The 15,582-nt window shown below is 33.9% G+C and overlaps 2 protein-coding genes across 3 annotated transcripts; both read left to right on the forward strand.

The window, feature by feature from the left end:
• LOC105163324 (protein ELC-like) lies at nt 476–1,819 on the forward strand. The gene has a single exon (XM_011081632.2). It carries the CDS (start codon nt 740–742, stop codon nt 1,715–1,717), a length of 978 nt encoding a protein of 325 aa, XP_011079934.1. The 5' UTR covers nt 476–739; the 3' UTR covers nt 1,718–1,819.
• Nucleotides 3,008–10,859, forward strand: LOC105163325 (guanylate-binding protein 4). Of its 2 annotated transcripts, XR_847912.2 has the most exons (18): nt 3,008–3,475; nt 4,483–4,585; nt 4,907–4,976; nt 5,070–5,108; nt 5,205–5,322; nt 5,429–5,486; nt 6,428–6,492; nt 6,642–6,648; nt 6,896–6,956; nt 7,166–7,225; nt 7,309–7,328; nt 7,412–7,477; nt 8,300–8,467; nt 8,734–8,991; nt 9,066–9,278; nt 9,672–9,943; nt 10,223–10,408; nt 10,537–10,859. XR_847912.2 is itself a non-coding variant. In XM_011081633.2 (17 exons), the coding sequence occupies exons 1-17, from the start codon at nt 3,387–3,389 to the stop codon at nt 10,350–10,352; spliced, it is 1,797 nt and encodes a 598-aa protein (XP_011079935.1). In that variant the 5' UTR covers nt 3,008–3,386; the 3' UTR covers nt 10,353–10,859. The 2 variants fall into 2 exon arrangements, 1 of the variants encoding a protein (XP_011079935.1); XM_011081633.2 differs by having other exon boundaries at nt 10,223–10,859.

Here is a 15,582-nt window from a genome sequence, read left to right on the forward strand (position 1 = left end):
CTTAAATTAATTTCTTCTCTTCGAAATTAGCTATTGTGGCATGTTATTCCACATGCAATAGTAAATAATATTTAACGATTTAAAATATATTATAAACAAAAGTAAAATGTATAAACCAACATTATATTAATCAATAAAGAAAGAAAAAAAATAATTTATCAATTAATGCAATTTTTAAAAAGTTGTATAAGTTAGTTATTTCATCATGAAGGCATTTTTTACTTCACAAAAAATTGGTGCTGCTATATGATTAACCGTCGTTTGTGAGTGTGAAGGGGCTTTTCTTTTTATATTAGTATAGATTAGCTCTTGTAGTAACCATTTTCTGTATGTGTATAATAAATATTTTTTCATGCTTTATAATATATTATATAAATATAAAATATATAAACAATGTATTATAACGGGAAAAAAAAAAACTAATTTACCTGGATTAAAATTTTCCCAAAATCCAACACTCCAATTTATGCTGACCAAGTCATGTTGACTGGTACCTTATTTTAAGAACAAATTAAAATACAAGTCGGAAATTTCCTTTATGTTTTATTGCAACTAACAAACAACTAAAAGACAGTAAAATACTTTCTGGAAATATACATAAACATTGACGTCCCCCCAAACAAGTCTTTAATTAATACCATCATCGCTTTCTTGAGTCTTGCATGCCAATCCACCCAACACCCTCTCATCTTCTTCATATATTAGCCTCCTTCTAAAGCTTTTCACCAAACAGTCCCTTATGTCTTCTCCAAACCCGATCCATTTCGTCGAAGACGCGCTCTTCTGTGCTGGTCCGCTTGCCCTCTCCTACTCCGATCCGGATCAGAAATGGGTCATCCGGGAACACCTCATTTCTCTCTTTCAGGATTTCCCTTCTCTCAGACCCTCTACAGGTTTCTTCACCCACAACGACGGCACTGAGGTTAAACTCCTCTACGCTACCGGTGACCTACCCGTTTCTCGGCCCAGCCCGCCCGTGCCCGTAACCATTTGGGTGCCGGAACTCTACCCGCAAGCGCCTCCGTTTGTCTATGTGAACGTAGAGTGTGTTATGCATCCCATCTACGATCACCACCCGTTTGTTGATTCTTCCGGCGCCACCGTATCTTCCTACCTTCTAAACTGGCAATTTTCTAAGTGTAATCTCTCCGACCTCGTCCGCAGTCTGATCAAGCTCTTCTCCCACAACCACCCGTTTCACTATTCGGGCCCCCCGAGTTCGACCCACCCGTCGATGGTCACGAAAATGGAGGCAGTGGACCGGGTCGCCTGCATGATCCACTACGACATGGCGGCGATCAGGGCGAAGAACGGAGAAGAAATCGAAAGATTTTCAGCCCTTCAATCCGAGTTGAAGAAACGAGCTGAAATTGTGGAGTATATGATGCTTGAACTCCAGGAAGAAAAGAAAGAGTTGAAGGGAAGAACAAGGGAGCTGTATGATGAATCCGATAGGCTGGTGAATTGGTTGAAAGTCCATTCAGCTGGTTTTCCCATAGACGACGCGTTTGGAGCTGGGAATAGAAAGTCGGAAATGATTAGGGAGTGTTTGGCAGGTGATTTAGCAGTGGAGGATTTGATGTATGCGTTGGAGAAAGGAATTGAGGAGGGAGTGGTGAGTTTCGAGGCTTATATGAAGCAGGTGAGGGTCTGTGCTCGAGAGCAGTTCTTGCATAGAGCTAAATTGGTGAAGATTGGAAGAGGCCCAATGTTTTAGTTTGTTTGTTTTTTTCTCCATCTTTTTCATTTAACAAATTCTTGTACCAAAGTGAAGTAGGGTCTAATCCAATCATTTCATTAAAAGTGTTCATGAGCTTAATTACTATTTTTTTTTAAATTATACATCAGTTATACGACATTTATTGTATAATTAATTAGTTTACTTGAACTGTATACCAATAATATGACAAATATATTATATTCGTTATACATGAAAAATTCTAAACTAGATCGGGGTTGGTTCGATCAAAATCGATTACATAACAAGTGTAATACACTTCTAATGTGATTGGTATATAAATTAAGAAAAATGATTAATTACATGACAAGTGTATCACACTTGCTATGTATCTCATCACTTTTATACAAATATATTATGAATCAATAGTGTTTGACTCATAAAAAAATGGGCTTCTATTTAACAAGAAGAAAATATACACATATACGTATATATATATATATTTATGTTGTAGCAGTTAAATCTATTAATTGTATAGTTACACTAAGTTTAATTCAATCTAATTTTTGTACTTCCCACAAAAAATTAAAATAAAAATATAATTATTTGTTGTGTAAGTGTAGGTTAATTATTGGGCCTATGCGAAAGAGTATAGACTACATTAATGGGCCTAAAAGAATAATGCATACAGTAGGTTGGTCGACACCGTCCCACAAAATTATAAAATTAGTCCCACCATTTAGAGTAATTCAAATTTGACACCAGTAACTGTGGCATATTTTATGTATGTATGTCATTTTTAAAAATATAATAAAATCAAATATTTATCTAAATTGTGTTGTTAGTTTTTGTAATTTTAAAAAGTATCTAAAAATATAATATAAATATTTTTTTATTAACAAATTGACAAAGAAAGATAATAAATAATATTGAAAAACTTAATAAATTGCGTAAGAGAAAATAACTACCAAAGGTAGTTCTTGAAAAACCATGATAAAAATAATTGAATGTTTTGGGCTCTTTTTGTGATTTTTAATTAGATATGGTATTAAATTTGGAATTTGGTAAATTGTAGTATAAACAAAGCATTAGTCCAGGGTATAAATATAATTATAGTAAATGAAATGAGAAATTATTGAAGATGGGTCCATTTGTATGTTAATATACGGCATTTAAAATTCATAAATGCTTAATATAATGGAAAATTTCTAAATACATTTGAAATATTACAACAGAGAGCAATTATGGTAAAGGTGGTATTCCAGAAATAAAGTTGCTAAATGTCGTTACGCGACTACATTACATAACAAAACCAAAATCGGGACTGCTGTCAGCTTTCCTGAGGGGTAAGAATCCTCTACTTTACACCCTATTACCGTCTTCCTCAAATCTGAGCAGATCAAGAAAACTCATCATCAACCTTCAAGATCCAGAGCCCAAGTTATAATTATAAAAAGTAAAACTTCAATATGAAACTGTTAATTCTCGTTTACGCTCTCTAATCTGCGTCAGAAAACCATCATGGGTTCTTGAGATCCCCAACACCCTCTCTCTCTCTCTCTCTCTCCCTCGAAACTTTTGAAAATCTTCCCAACTCTTTTTTTCCCCCATTCTTGGCTTCCTCTAATGATTCTTGGCGCCCGTACAGTCATATGCGATCGATAACTACGCTGCATTTCCAGGAGAACGGCTTTGTTGCGGATCGGAGATGCGGATTTTCAGTCCGGTCGCCGTTTTGTCGATTTTACTTTCTTTTTTCGCATCTGGGTCACACTCTATAGAAAATTTCCGTCAAGCGTGAGTTTCCTGATTCTTTGCTCTTTCGGTTAGTTGTTTACGTCGCGTTTCACGTGCATTTCCTCTCTGATGTGGGTGTGTCATGTTTCTTGTTTCTTGGTGATGCGTTTTTTTTTCCTTCTCTGAAATTTGAGAAATATTGGTTGTTTTTATTTTAAATTGCCACATTCATGTGCTTTGTAATTTTCGGCTTCTTTTCGTCTGGTACTTCGTAGTTACTTGGAAGCGCTTGCGATGTTTTGACGATATAGTTTGAAATAGATTTCGGGGGCGGGGAAGTTGGTTTACAGTTGTTGTGGATTTACGCAATAAATTTTCGGATGAATGCTTGTATTTTCCTGTAGCTGTATTACATTCAGCAATTTTCTCTAATAAAACAAAATATTGCGTGGAATAAGCGGATTTAATATATGGCCGCTTTGAGATTGTTTTTCCCATGTGCTATAAGAACTAGGGCGAGGTTTATAAACTTAAAGAGACATTTCTAGGGTTTTGTCCACGAAAATGGTTAGTTATTGCTTGTAGATCAAATTTCATTCTTTACGCAAGGGGAACTTTTCCAAGGCCCGGAGGAAGGTGGGTTGATGCTTTTTTGGTAATAAATTGTGCTAATTCTACCTTGATTCAACTTCTTTTGATTGCAATCACTTATTACACTTAAAGTAGGCCTTAGAATCTAAAAGAACTGGGAATATTTTTATTTCACTGTTGATGGAAATCAAAGTATCACGGATAATAAGAGAAAGAAGGATAAAGGAAGGACGTGATATATAAAGGAAGGACGTAAGATATCACGTTTTCATCCATTGCTATGTTCATTGGGTAGGTTTTATTTGAACTTTTTTAGTTTAGTTGTTTTCCCCTCTTATGCATTTATTTTGTATGTCATCCTTAATGCTTAATATATTTGGTTTGTATATGTGTATTTGCCCATGCCTTATCTCAGTTGTATTCAAGAATGCTCCCTATATCAGTATGTTCATTTATTTTCTTTTTCCTTTGCACAGGTTTCCTATTATAGAACCGGATCCTGGCCACACAAAACTCCGCCTTTCAAGAGAAGGCTTGGAAGCTATTGAGAGAATCACCACCCCTATAGCGGCTGTTGCGGTAAGCCCTGATTGCATGCTCACATGCACTTTGTCATTTTAACAATTTTTTTTCTACAAGGGAAAGTACATCTTACACCTTTTTGTAATAATTAGATAGCTTTAGAATAAATAAAACAAGCGTGACTAGTTTTGTCTTGTGGTGCTTGGTGCTCTAGAAGTGTTTGTTGATTTATCAGGTTGGTCAGCATTCAGGAGTCTTTGATATAGTTTTGCTTGCATGAGATAAAGCTTCTCTTACTAAGCAAATCTTGTTTGCATCAGTCATGTTCAAACATCCAAAACCCTTTTCTCTGACATCATTTTACGACTGTATTTCCAGGTTATTGGTCCATATCGTTCTGGAAAATCGTTCCTGCTTAATCAACTTCTATCACTGTCATGTTATGAAGGTGAAGTCAAGTTACTTTTTCATGTTAAATATTGCTACTCTGGTCTCTTGCACTTTTGTTCTTGATCCTGACTTTTAACTCCAAACTTGGCAGGTTTCGGTGTTGGGCACATGCGCGATACAAAAACTAAAGGTTTATGCTAGATTGTTGTGGATTACGGCTAGTCCTTGTATGGAAATTCGACATGCCTTTTGGATAGTGCTGAAAGTTTTGCATTGATTTCTATAGGTATATGGGTATGGGGAGCTCCAGTGGAACTGGATATTGATGGAGTTAAAACATCTGTCTTCTATCTTGATACAGAGGGATTTGAAAGTATTGGGAAATCAAATGTATATGATGACAGGCAAGTCGCCAGAGCTTATAGTCTAATTTTCTTTGTGATTGAGAGCGTAAATATTTTATAAATGCTGTTGTCCGATTGACATGGTTTCACAACACTTGATTTGCAGGATTTTTGCCCTGGCAACTGTGATGAGTTCTGTGCTTATATACAATCTACCTGAGACGGTTTGTGCCTTTGCCTGTAACTATCATCCCTCTTGTAGCACAAACAGGAACAAATTTATGGACTGGATAGGAACTTCAGTTATTAAAAGATTCTTGTCAACAGACCTGCTATTATTATGTAGTATGGGGCTATTGAATTGTAAAACTAAGGTTACCTAGACTTGTATGCATGGGAGAATGGTTTTTTAGACAAAATGTATGTCATGAATGTCATTTATTCCATTCCATAGAGTAAGAGAAGGTAGTTGGAACCATCAATGTTTCCAGGTTGAACACTGCTGATTTTAGAATTCATGTGAAAGGCTGTAATGCAATAAAAGTTAATAATAATGAAAAGGCAGGGTAAATATTTTCAATGCCCTCATAAATGATTGAAACATCTGGGGCTTTCATCAGAGAAGGATTGCATTAGCTGAGATTGGAATGTTGCGGGCACCAACACATGTTTTTTCTTTTTAATTGATAAGTAACTAGTTACTAATGCACTTAAGGTAACGCAATCACTCCTCTAATGCGAAAGGTGATGCGCAGTCATTAGCAGAAATATATATGGAATTCATTGGGATACATTACTTATGGTAAAACTTAACTTGTCTAGAAGTTTTGAAAAAGCCTAGGAAATGAATAAGAGTTCCTATTTGGTTTTCAGCTGTTAAATGTAAACTGTGCTACATGCTTTTGAAATATTGTTGCGTATTCTATACATTTTATAACTCTCCCCAAGGGTTATAATCACTAAATCAAAATATGGAAAGGATTAAATATAAATGATTATAAATTACTATTTTCCATTTGCATTCACTTTTTTCATGACAGCTTGTGCAATCTTAGCGTCGTATTTTTTCTTCGAATAGTTTCTGTGATTGGCATGAGTGCCCATAATCCATTCTATGTTAAGAATTTAAGATTGATGCTAATTTTTGGTACTGCTTTATTCTTAGATACGTGAAGCAGATATATCTCGGTTATCATTCGCGGTTGAGCTTGCTGAAGAATTTTATGGAAGGTTTGTAATCACATGTTAATTGGAAGTCACAAGTTTGCACATGCATCCTTTTTTTTTTTTGGTTTACTTTTAATTTGGCATCTTGGTGTCAGTTTTTTCTTCTAATGCTGTTTTTGGTTGTCTGTTTCTTGCACGGGCATGAGGAACAGAGTGAAGGTATTCTACCATACATGCATCCTTTTTTTTTTTTGGTTTACTTTTAATTTGGCATCTTGGTGTCAGTTTTTTCTTCTAATGCTGTTTTTGGTTGTCTGTTTCTTGCACGGGCATGAGGAACAGAGTGAAGGTAATTCTACCATTTCTTTGATACTTAGTGCTCTTTTCTGTGTTTTGTTTTTCTATCCAAAAGAGAACAAAGGAAGGTTTCAAAGATTTGAGTTTGCTATCCTTTGTTTTGGTGCAGGGGCAAGATGTGGCTTTTGAACCCGCTAAGTTATTATGGTTAATCCAGCGTGATTTTCTACGTAAGTATATCTAGAATTATCTGTATAAAGCTTTAGGCACTTGATAGTTTAATCGGGATTGGTTTACTGTCTGTACACTGTGGCCTACAACGGACTTACTGTTCAAGAGCCTGTATTTGTTGTAGAGTCTCCTTGTAGATCTTCCCCTTTCACTTGTTTCCACTATCCTTCTCTGAATTATTGACGGACTTCATTGTCGGCGTTTTCAGAAGGAAAGTCAGTGCAAGAAATGGTTGATGAGGCTCTCCGACGAGTCCCTAATGCCAATGGTCAGTTTCCTCAGCCTGCATACTGTATTTGGCACTTTATAAACTTTGATTCCAAAAATAACATGGGGGTTTGTTTTGAGCAGGGGACAAGAATATTGATCAGGTATGTTCACTCTCTATTTTCCTAAGTGATCACTAGTATTTTATGCCAAAAATCTCGTACTATGTTTTGGTCATTGCTTTCAGGTGAACCAGATTCGTGAATCTTTGGCTATCATGGGGGATAATAGCACAGCCTTTAGCTTACCTCAGGTTTGTGTTTGTTGTTTTAAATTGTCTCCAAACGTGGTCAATGCTATTGCTCCAAATGGTGGCTTGACTTTTTAGTTTCTCTTTGGATCATGGAATTTATTAAGAAGGACAAAGATTGTTGTGGGAGGTTGAAAATGTGCTTGTCCTGATGACTACAGCAATGACTTGAAATTGTAATGACCATGCTGTGTTTGAGATTCAGATATTTTGGCACTCTATTATGTTAGGAATCAAAATATAAGTATTGTGGGCAACTGAGGTTATACAGATTGCAGCCTGTTGGTGTTTTATAGCAGTGCCGAGATTGAGGAGTACACCCTATGCCCATCTTCTTGTGGGTTATGTTGCCAATCCTGAATGGATTAACCTTCCTTAAAAACTTACCCAATCTTAACTTGGATGATGTGGCTCTCAAGAATTCTTAATCATGATCTCAGAAGTTAAAAAGGATGAAAATGGTTTATATTCCCGCCTTTGAACCCTCTCCTAGGATTCTGTGTCAATCAAGAAAATCAAAGATTGATGGAAGGAATCATGGAGTAAATTTTTTTTCTTAGGATGTGCTTCAAGCTGTTAAGTGGTGAAACATTTTGGTAACTCAACAGGAAAATAGTAGATTTCAGAAAACAAGCTGAGAACAGATAGTCTGCCATTTACACATAGTAAATACTACTACTACTACTACTTTATTAGCTTTCATCTGTTCTTCATGCTTGATGTATTTGTATGACTTATCTGTTTTAGATTAGGCTTTTGCTAACTTATTCATGCACCCACAAAATAGCAGAATGAATTAATAGCCTAATCTGACCTGTGGTACAGCCCCATCTTCTACGCACAAAGCTTTGTGACATGAAGGACGATGAACTTGATTCTATATATGTTAAGAAGAGGGAGCAGTTGAAAACAGTTGTATCGTCTATCATCCGACCAAAGATTGTCCAGGGTAAATCTCTCAACGGGAAGGAATTTGTTTCTTTTCTGGAGCAGGTGCTGTTTTCCATCCCATCCCGGTTTTGTCTTGTCTTCTAAAACTTATTTAGCTTCTGATCACCTTTTCATCCATACTCAGGTTGATGTCGTTTTGTTTCCTGAGATGTTATACTAGAAGTATAAAAATTTTGTAAAAATAGGAAACATAATTTTGTAAAAACAATTCAAATTTGCACAGAACATATAAAGATAATAATGCTTTCAGAAGCAGTCCTGAATTGTTAGGTTTGATGGCCTTACCTATATGATAATTTGTATTCCAGATTCTTGAGGCCCTAAATAAAGGGGAGATTCCATCAACAGGGTCCCTTGTGGAGGTCTTCAATAAGGGTATTCTGGAGCGATGTTTGAAACTGTATAGTAGTCGTATGAGTAATTTGGGTTTGCCCACATCGGAGGAGTCTCTCCAGCGAGCTCATGAAGGTTCTAGTAAAGCAGCAATGGAAGCTTTTGATGAGCAGCATTTTGGCCGTCATCACGCCAAGAAATCAGCTGAGCAGTTAGTTGAAGAAATTGAGAAGGTAAGAAACTAAGAATAGTAACTTTGCTGCTATAATTCCTGGAAAGTTTTGTGCTTATTCATGAGTCTATGCAGGTATACAAGAACTTTGTTCTGGCTAATGAATTACAATCCTCAAAGCTGTGTGAGGCACTATATATAAGATGCGAGGAAAAAATGGACCAACTTCAAGTCCTAAGACTTCCATCTATGGCTAAATTTAATGCAGGATTCCTTCAATGCAACCAAAGTTTTGAAAGAGAATGTGTAGGACCTTCTAAAAGCAACTATGAAATGCGGATGATGAAGGTCTGGAATTATCTTTTCGTCTTGTCTATGTTTTTCTGTGATTGTGTTTATTTATTTTACCCCCTAGATTTCTGATACATGGGTGTACAGGCAGTAAACTCGAAATTGAGAAGTGATGTAAATCTAATCTGTCACTTAGTCCTTAGAAAATCATTAGACTCAGGTGGGGGGTAGAAACATGAGAATGGGACTTGGGAAGTGTTGAAAAATTATAGCCAGTTATGACACTAAGCTTGGATGAGAGATAGGACTGAAGGAAGAAAGTATTTTGTAGCACAATACTTTCTATTTTCTAGTTCCAGTTTTGGTTTCTAAGAATGCTGTTGTTTGTTTCTTTCTTAGATTTTGTGTCACCTTTACCAATTGCGTGTCTTTGTAACGTTTATCTTGTAGATGTTGGGGAAATCAAAATCTCTATTTATCAAAGAATACAACCACAGGCTTTTCAATTGGTTGGTGGCCTTCTCACTTGTCATGGTGGTGGTGGGTCGGTTTATCATAAAGTTTATTCTGATCGAGATTGGAGCATGGATACTTTTTATTTTCTTAGAGACGTACACGCGGATGTTTTGGACCTCGGAATCTCTTTATTACAACCCAGTTTGGCATGCTATTGTGAGGACTTGGGAAGCGGTTGTCTACAGCCCTGTTCTTGATTTAGACAGGTAAGAAACAAACATAATCCTTCTCTTTTACTGCTCAGGCACTATTGCAACGCTAAACTTGCTCTGTGCCAATGACAATGCTGTGGTCTTGCTTATCAATTTTCTTGTCTTGAGATCAGTGCATAAGATGGTAATTTCAACTAATAATAGATATAGATGTTTGATATCCGGAAGAGAAGAAAGAAATTTATTAAGATCTGTTAAGAGAATAAAAGATGTACTATATATGCAAGAAAACTGCGGGAACTTTGTGCTGATGGAATTAGTATTGTGGAACAGATGGGCGATCCCTCTTGGCGTAATCGCAACGATATTGGTGCTCTATTGGCGATGTTATGGGAAGCGAAAACGTTCACGTTGGGCATTGCCTCTCTACAACAATCAGAAAGACCAACGAAGATCAGAATGAAAGATATACACGATGGAGCATATATGTTGCTCTATCGTCCCATCATTCAGCCTCAGGTGCTTTTTCATTTTTATATACAAAGCATACCTGGTTGATATCAGGTAGGTCGAAAAGAGATCTCCTGGTGTTGGTGTTGTAACAATTACTGTGAAATGTACAATGATGGTCTCTTGATCTAATTCAGGCGGAATTTTATGTCATATATATCAAACGTGCACTTTAGCTGTTGGATATCTTGTCATGAACCATCTGACGATGATTTGCTCTCAAGCCTAAGAAGAATGGTTTGGGACATGGAGGGATACAGAACCACAATTGTTCTTAGCACTTTGACAACATTATTTGAGATATGGGCGCCTGGATTCTGATTTTGGTGGTGTAAAGCAAATCCTACTAATATCTTCGTTTGTATTTTCTATGTCAACCGTAAATTTGCAGTCTTGTCGCTGGACGGAGTGTCAAACGAGTTCGTTTAAGCCTATTGGTATTTATTCTTAGGTTCAAATCTATAGTAACAAATTTATTGTATTTATTTGGATAAATGATTATTGGTATTTTCTGCAAATTTCAGTGAAAACTGCTAGACAAAGATTATACATATGCATATGCGACCTCAAAGATGATGTCATGGGACAAATTGATAGTATACAATGCAAAAAGAATAATAGTGTGTTAAAAGATGTATTTTTCACGTTCCCGCCCCAACATATCTTCGGATTGTGGAAATATAAATATAATTGAGGACATTTTGACAATTCATATTTCATGTATAGATGAGAAATAAAATTTTAAAAACAACTATTATAGTGTACTTAATAATATTGACAATAAAATAGTAAATTTTTTCTGTATACGAGATCTTGACCTAAAATCTGGTTTTTATCATAGCTTCCATGCAACCTAAATTATAAGCGAACAACGTATTCATTAACTTGTTTTAATATTAATATTAACTCTTAGTTGTTAATCCTCAATTCAACTTAGTCGAAGAAAAGAGAACATTTAACCTACTTAACTATTAAGATATCATCGCATTAGTTACATGACAGATCGTAATAAGAGTTATTAATTGAATATACGTATAAATAATATTTAAATATTTTAAATATGGCCTCTTAAAATGCATGGCAATTATGGAACTTCGTACTCTAGATCAACAACGACCATCATCGTATAGCACGATTACTCTAAAATCAAGTTATGTGCATGTCGCATGAGTTCACTTTAATATTCCACATTTACTATAGTTTCTAAAATTTAATCATCCCATTTGTTTGTTTATTCGTTTCTTTCCAATTACCATCTTTCATTATTTAACGTTCAATTGATCATGTGAACTACGCTATATGGCGTTTCTTTTTATATGGACCAACAATTTTGTAGACGCTAGTTAATTTTTTATACCAAATTTTGTCGACCTTCTCATTGTTAACTACACTTGGAACGTTTTTAAACAATTACCATATTACAACAACGATTGATAAATAGTAAATATATATAGTTCGTAATATTTATATATATCTACTCACTTCAAGACGCTATATAATTCGTTATTTTTCAGTAAATCACAAACATTTTCTCCAACTTTAGCCATTTTCAGAAAGTATGCAAGTATCATTGAATGTATTTATTATCAAGAGATGACAAGATAACAAATCACTGATTTTACTCAAGTGATACTTTGTTGCATCCTCAAACAAAACAAGTCTGTTTTCCTTTACAAAGTTAATTGGATTTTCTCTTTAAAAAAGTTTGAATAATAATATTAAAGCAATACCTAAAGTTATATCACAAAATCCAATGTGTGCTCTATGTAATAAATGTTTATAACTATATATATAGGCTCCTCATGAGGGCAAATATTCACCTCAAGCTTACCTCTTCCATTAGTTTAATTTTTGGACTACTATTTTTTGTGTCAGACAATCTGGTAAATTTCATCCTCGCTCGATTATTATTAGTATTTTTGTTCGACATTTCATATCCTAATATGCATTTGATGTTTTTCAAAAAAATTTGAATTTGCAGGTGGAAAATGAGTAACGAAGCAAGAAAAGGTAAAATTTTCAAATAACATACTTTTTCAAACCAAGTTGTTTTCTTATTACATTTGCTCTATGGTATCATTTTCATGTCTACATACATCTTGTCTAGCGTTGTTTTGAATGTTGAAGTAAAATCTTTCAACAAATTACAGAGAAATGACGTTCTCATAATTTACGTCCGCTAACATGCAATTTTACCGCCAAAAAACGACGATAAATGATTTCAAAAAGATTTTGCACCCAATTATGGTAAAGAATTGATTATGCAGAGAGAAAAAGTTTCATTCGATGCTTACGTTAATATGCATGGTTACATTAGTTTATGTGCACGTAACGTATATATAGATTTTTTTTTGGATAATTCGTATATATTTATCTTAATTTTTATTTATTTTATTATTGATCACCTCATCACAAAATAACACAACCTGAGATGATTATCATTTCTTCTGCAGATTTGACTCCAGCGAACACTGAAAACCAGGTACACTTCCAACCTCATCATAAGCAGTTATAAAAAAAAATAAAAATAAAGAACCATGTTACAGTAAGTAATATGAAAAGTTTTTTTTATTTTTATTTTTTTTACTTTTGATACTATTGTTACGGGATTCTTATTTTTTATCTCATAACTTTTAAAAAGTAGCATTTTTCTTATCTCATTACAGTTTTTCGTTAGATATTTTACAAAAAATAGCACATGGTTATAAGTGCCTTTACACTTTTAGTTTAATTAATTATGAAATTATCATATTTGGTCCCATAACTTTTAAAAAGTATCACTTAAATATAAAGTTATAGTATAAAAAGTGATAATTCCGTGATATAAAAGTAGAAAATCCCTTATTAATTTGAATGCTACTTCCCCAAAATCTTGCATAAAAAATTCAAGGAAGCGAAAGATCAACCAGCGGTCGAGCAGAACACTGATCCAGCAGGCGTTACCGTCCTCCCAACTGAACAACCACGGTACAACAAAGCAACTCTACATTCATAATTGACATTTTTGAAGAAATATTGTGTCAACATATATGAATATATACATATCCAGATTTGAATTAACTACTTATCATCCTTACAATGTATCCAACAATAGCGACGAAAATGTTGGGCAGAAAGCACCGAAGACGCCTGCGGAGCCTTCGAGGCCAAACCCTTCGCGTAAGCGCGCAGCAGGACGGGGAGAAGCGAGCAGCGCAAGTGAGGAAAGCCAAAGCAGGCAGGGATACACATCGCTCCGGATGCGCGCAGAAAACCATCCGGATGTCATGAGGGAGAAGAAGTCCAAGGGAGGAAAACAGGGCCGCGGCAGCGAAGATAAATGAACAGAAATTGATTTTCGCTGCATTATGATTATTTACTTATTATATGCTTGCAAATAAAGGACGTGCGTTTTGATTTTTTATTATAGACTTATGTTACATCTTTTATTATATTTGATATATAAATATTGTGAGTGTCTGTTTGTTTTAAAATTTTATATATACGTTCTGCGTTCATCTATATTATGTGTTAAGTAATATCATTTTTGTTACTAGTGTATTAAATGTATTTTGTTGAAAAATAGCATGCAAACATTTGTATTAACAAATATATACATATAAACTAGTCAATATTCCGTGCCAAAGGTACGAGATAATTGTATTTTAAAAATTAAATAAATAAAATTATAAATTATTTTATTCAAATTTTAAAAAGATTAAAATAAATAAATTATAAGTAATCTAAACATTTAAAATTAAAGTAATAAGTATAAAAACACAAAATTATATTGAGTATAAATTAAACTTGCATTATCATAGTTAAATCAAATTTAGGATAAAATATATTTTGCCCCCTGAACTATTCATCATGTAACATTTGTCCCCCTAATTCATTGATTGGATAAATATATATAAATTGTGTGTGTGTGTGGTGTGCCACAATTTAAATACTTATATAAATTGTATTATTCAATCTCTAATCGGAAAAAAAATTACTATTGCTTACAATTTTCTTGGTAATAAATTAAAATTGTGGTAAATAACTATTATTGATCATAATTAAATAAAAATTAATGTAAAAAGATAACCACGAAAATTATTTTTGTCATGACTACTAGCCGCACTCATAAAAATTACGATCAACAATCGTTGCGTGATCATGGTCAATGACTTTTTACTATGATTATTAATTTTTGACCTTGACAAATGCTCGTGGTTAAATGCTATATTTTTTGTAGTGTTTGTAGCTAAAAAAATACCTAACATATATAAAATAACAAGTTAAGATAAATGTTGACATCAAAATATTTCAGACTAATTTATTAATTAAAGCCAAATAAATTGGTCTATAATTGAGTTTTAAATTAAAAGTTTTCAAGATTATTAGTTCGAAAGCCCATATTCAAGTTGGGTCTTATTTATTTTTATAGGTCGAGCCAAGATATATAAATTTTTTATTTTATTTTGAATTGGCTAAATTAAATAAAAATACGTTCAAATAAGACCTGTTAGGAGATTGATCCATGTCAAAAATCTCGGTGTTCAAGATCAAAGAATGAGCCCAAACTATATAAGTTTTGTTCGCGCTTATAAAAATGGGCATTCACTATAGAAAAAATCATTATGAACACATCACATACAACACAAAACATAAGACGAAGCGAGACGAAATATTGTCAAAGCCCTTGGAGAAGAACACATCTACATCTAAGAACAAGTTTCAAGCTCTTGAATCAACATTTTGGAGAAAAGAATTAGAGAATTATCTTTATTCTCTGATATTGAACTTCTTTGTATTTAAATTAATAAATTTTATTTTGTCCATATTTTTCTAGTCTCATAATTTATTTTTACAGACACAAAATTTGATGTGAAAAATAGATATTTAACTTATAAAAAATATAATGACATAATGTTGAAAATTCAGAGAAAAAAATACCATAATTTTGCAAGACCATGACACTAAAACATCCCTCATGAGTTATATATACTGTATAGATAAATGAGGAAAAATATTATGAATATTTGAAAGGAAAGTTAAAAAAAATAAGATGTTCATAATTGCAAAATAAAATAGATCATGAAATAGAATTTGTTAAAGATCAAAGGAGAAAAATGTAAATATTGTATTCTCTGGGGGGGGGGGGGGGGGAAAAAATTTTTTTTTTTTGTTTTTTTTTTTTTTTTTTTTTTTTTTTTTTT

This window comes from Sesamum indicum, linkage group LG6, assembly GCF_000512975.1.
Source record: "Sesamum indicum cultivar Zhongzhi No. 13 linkage group LG6, S_indicum_v1.0, whole genome shotgun sequence".
NCBI lineage: Eukaryota > Viridiplantae > Streptophyta > Magnoliopsida > Lamiales > Pedaliaceae > Sesamum > Sesamum indicum.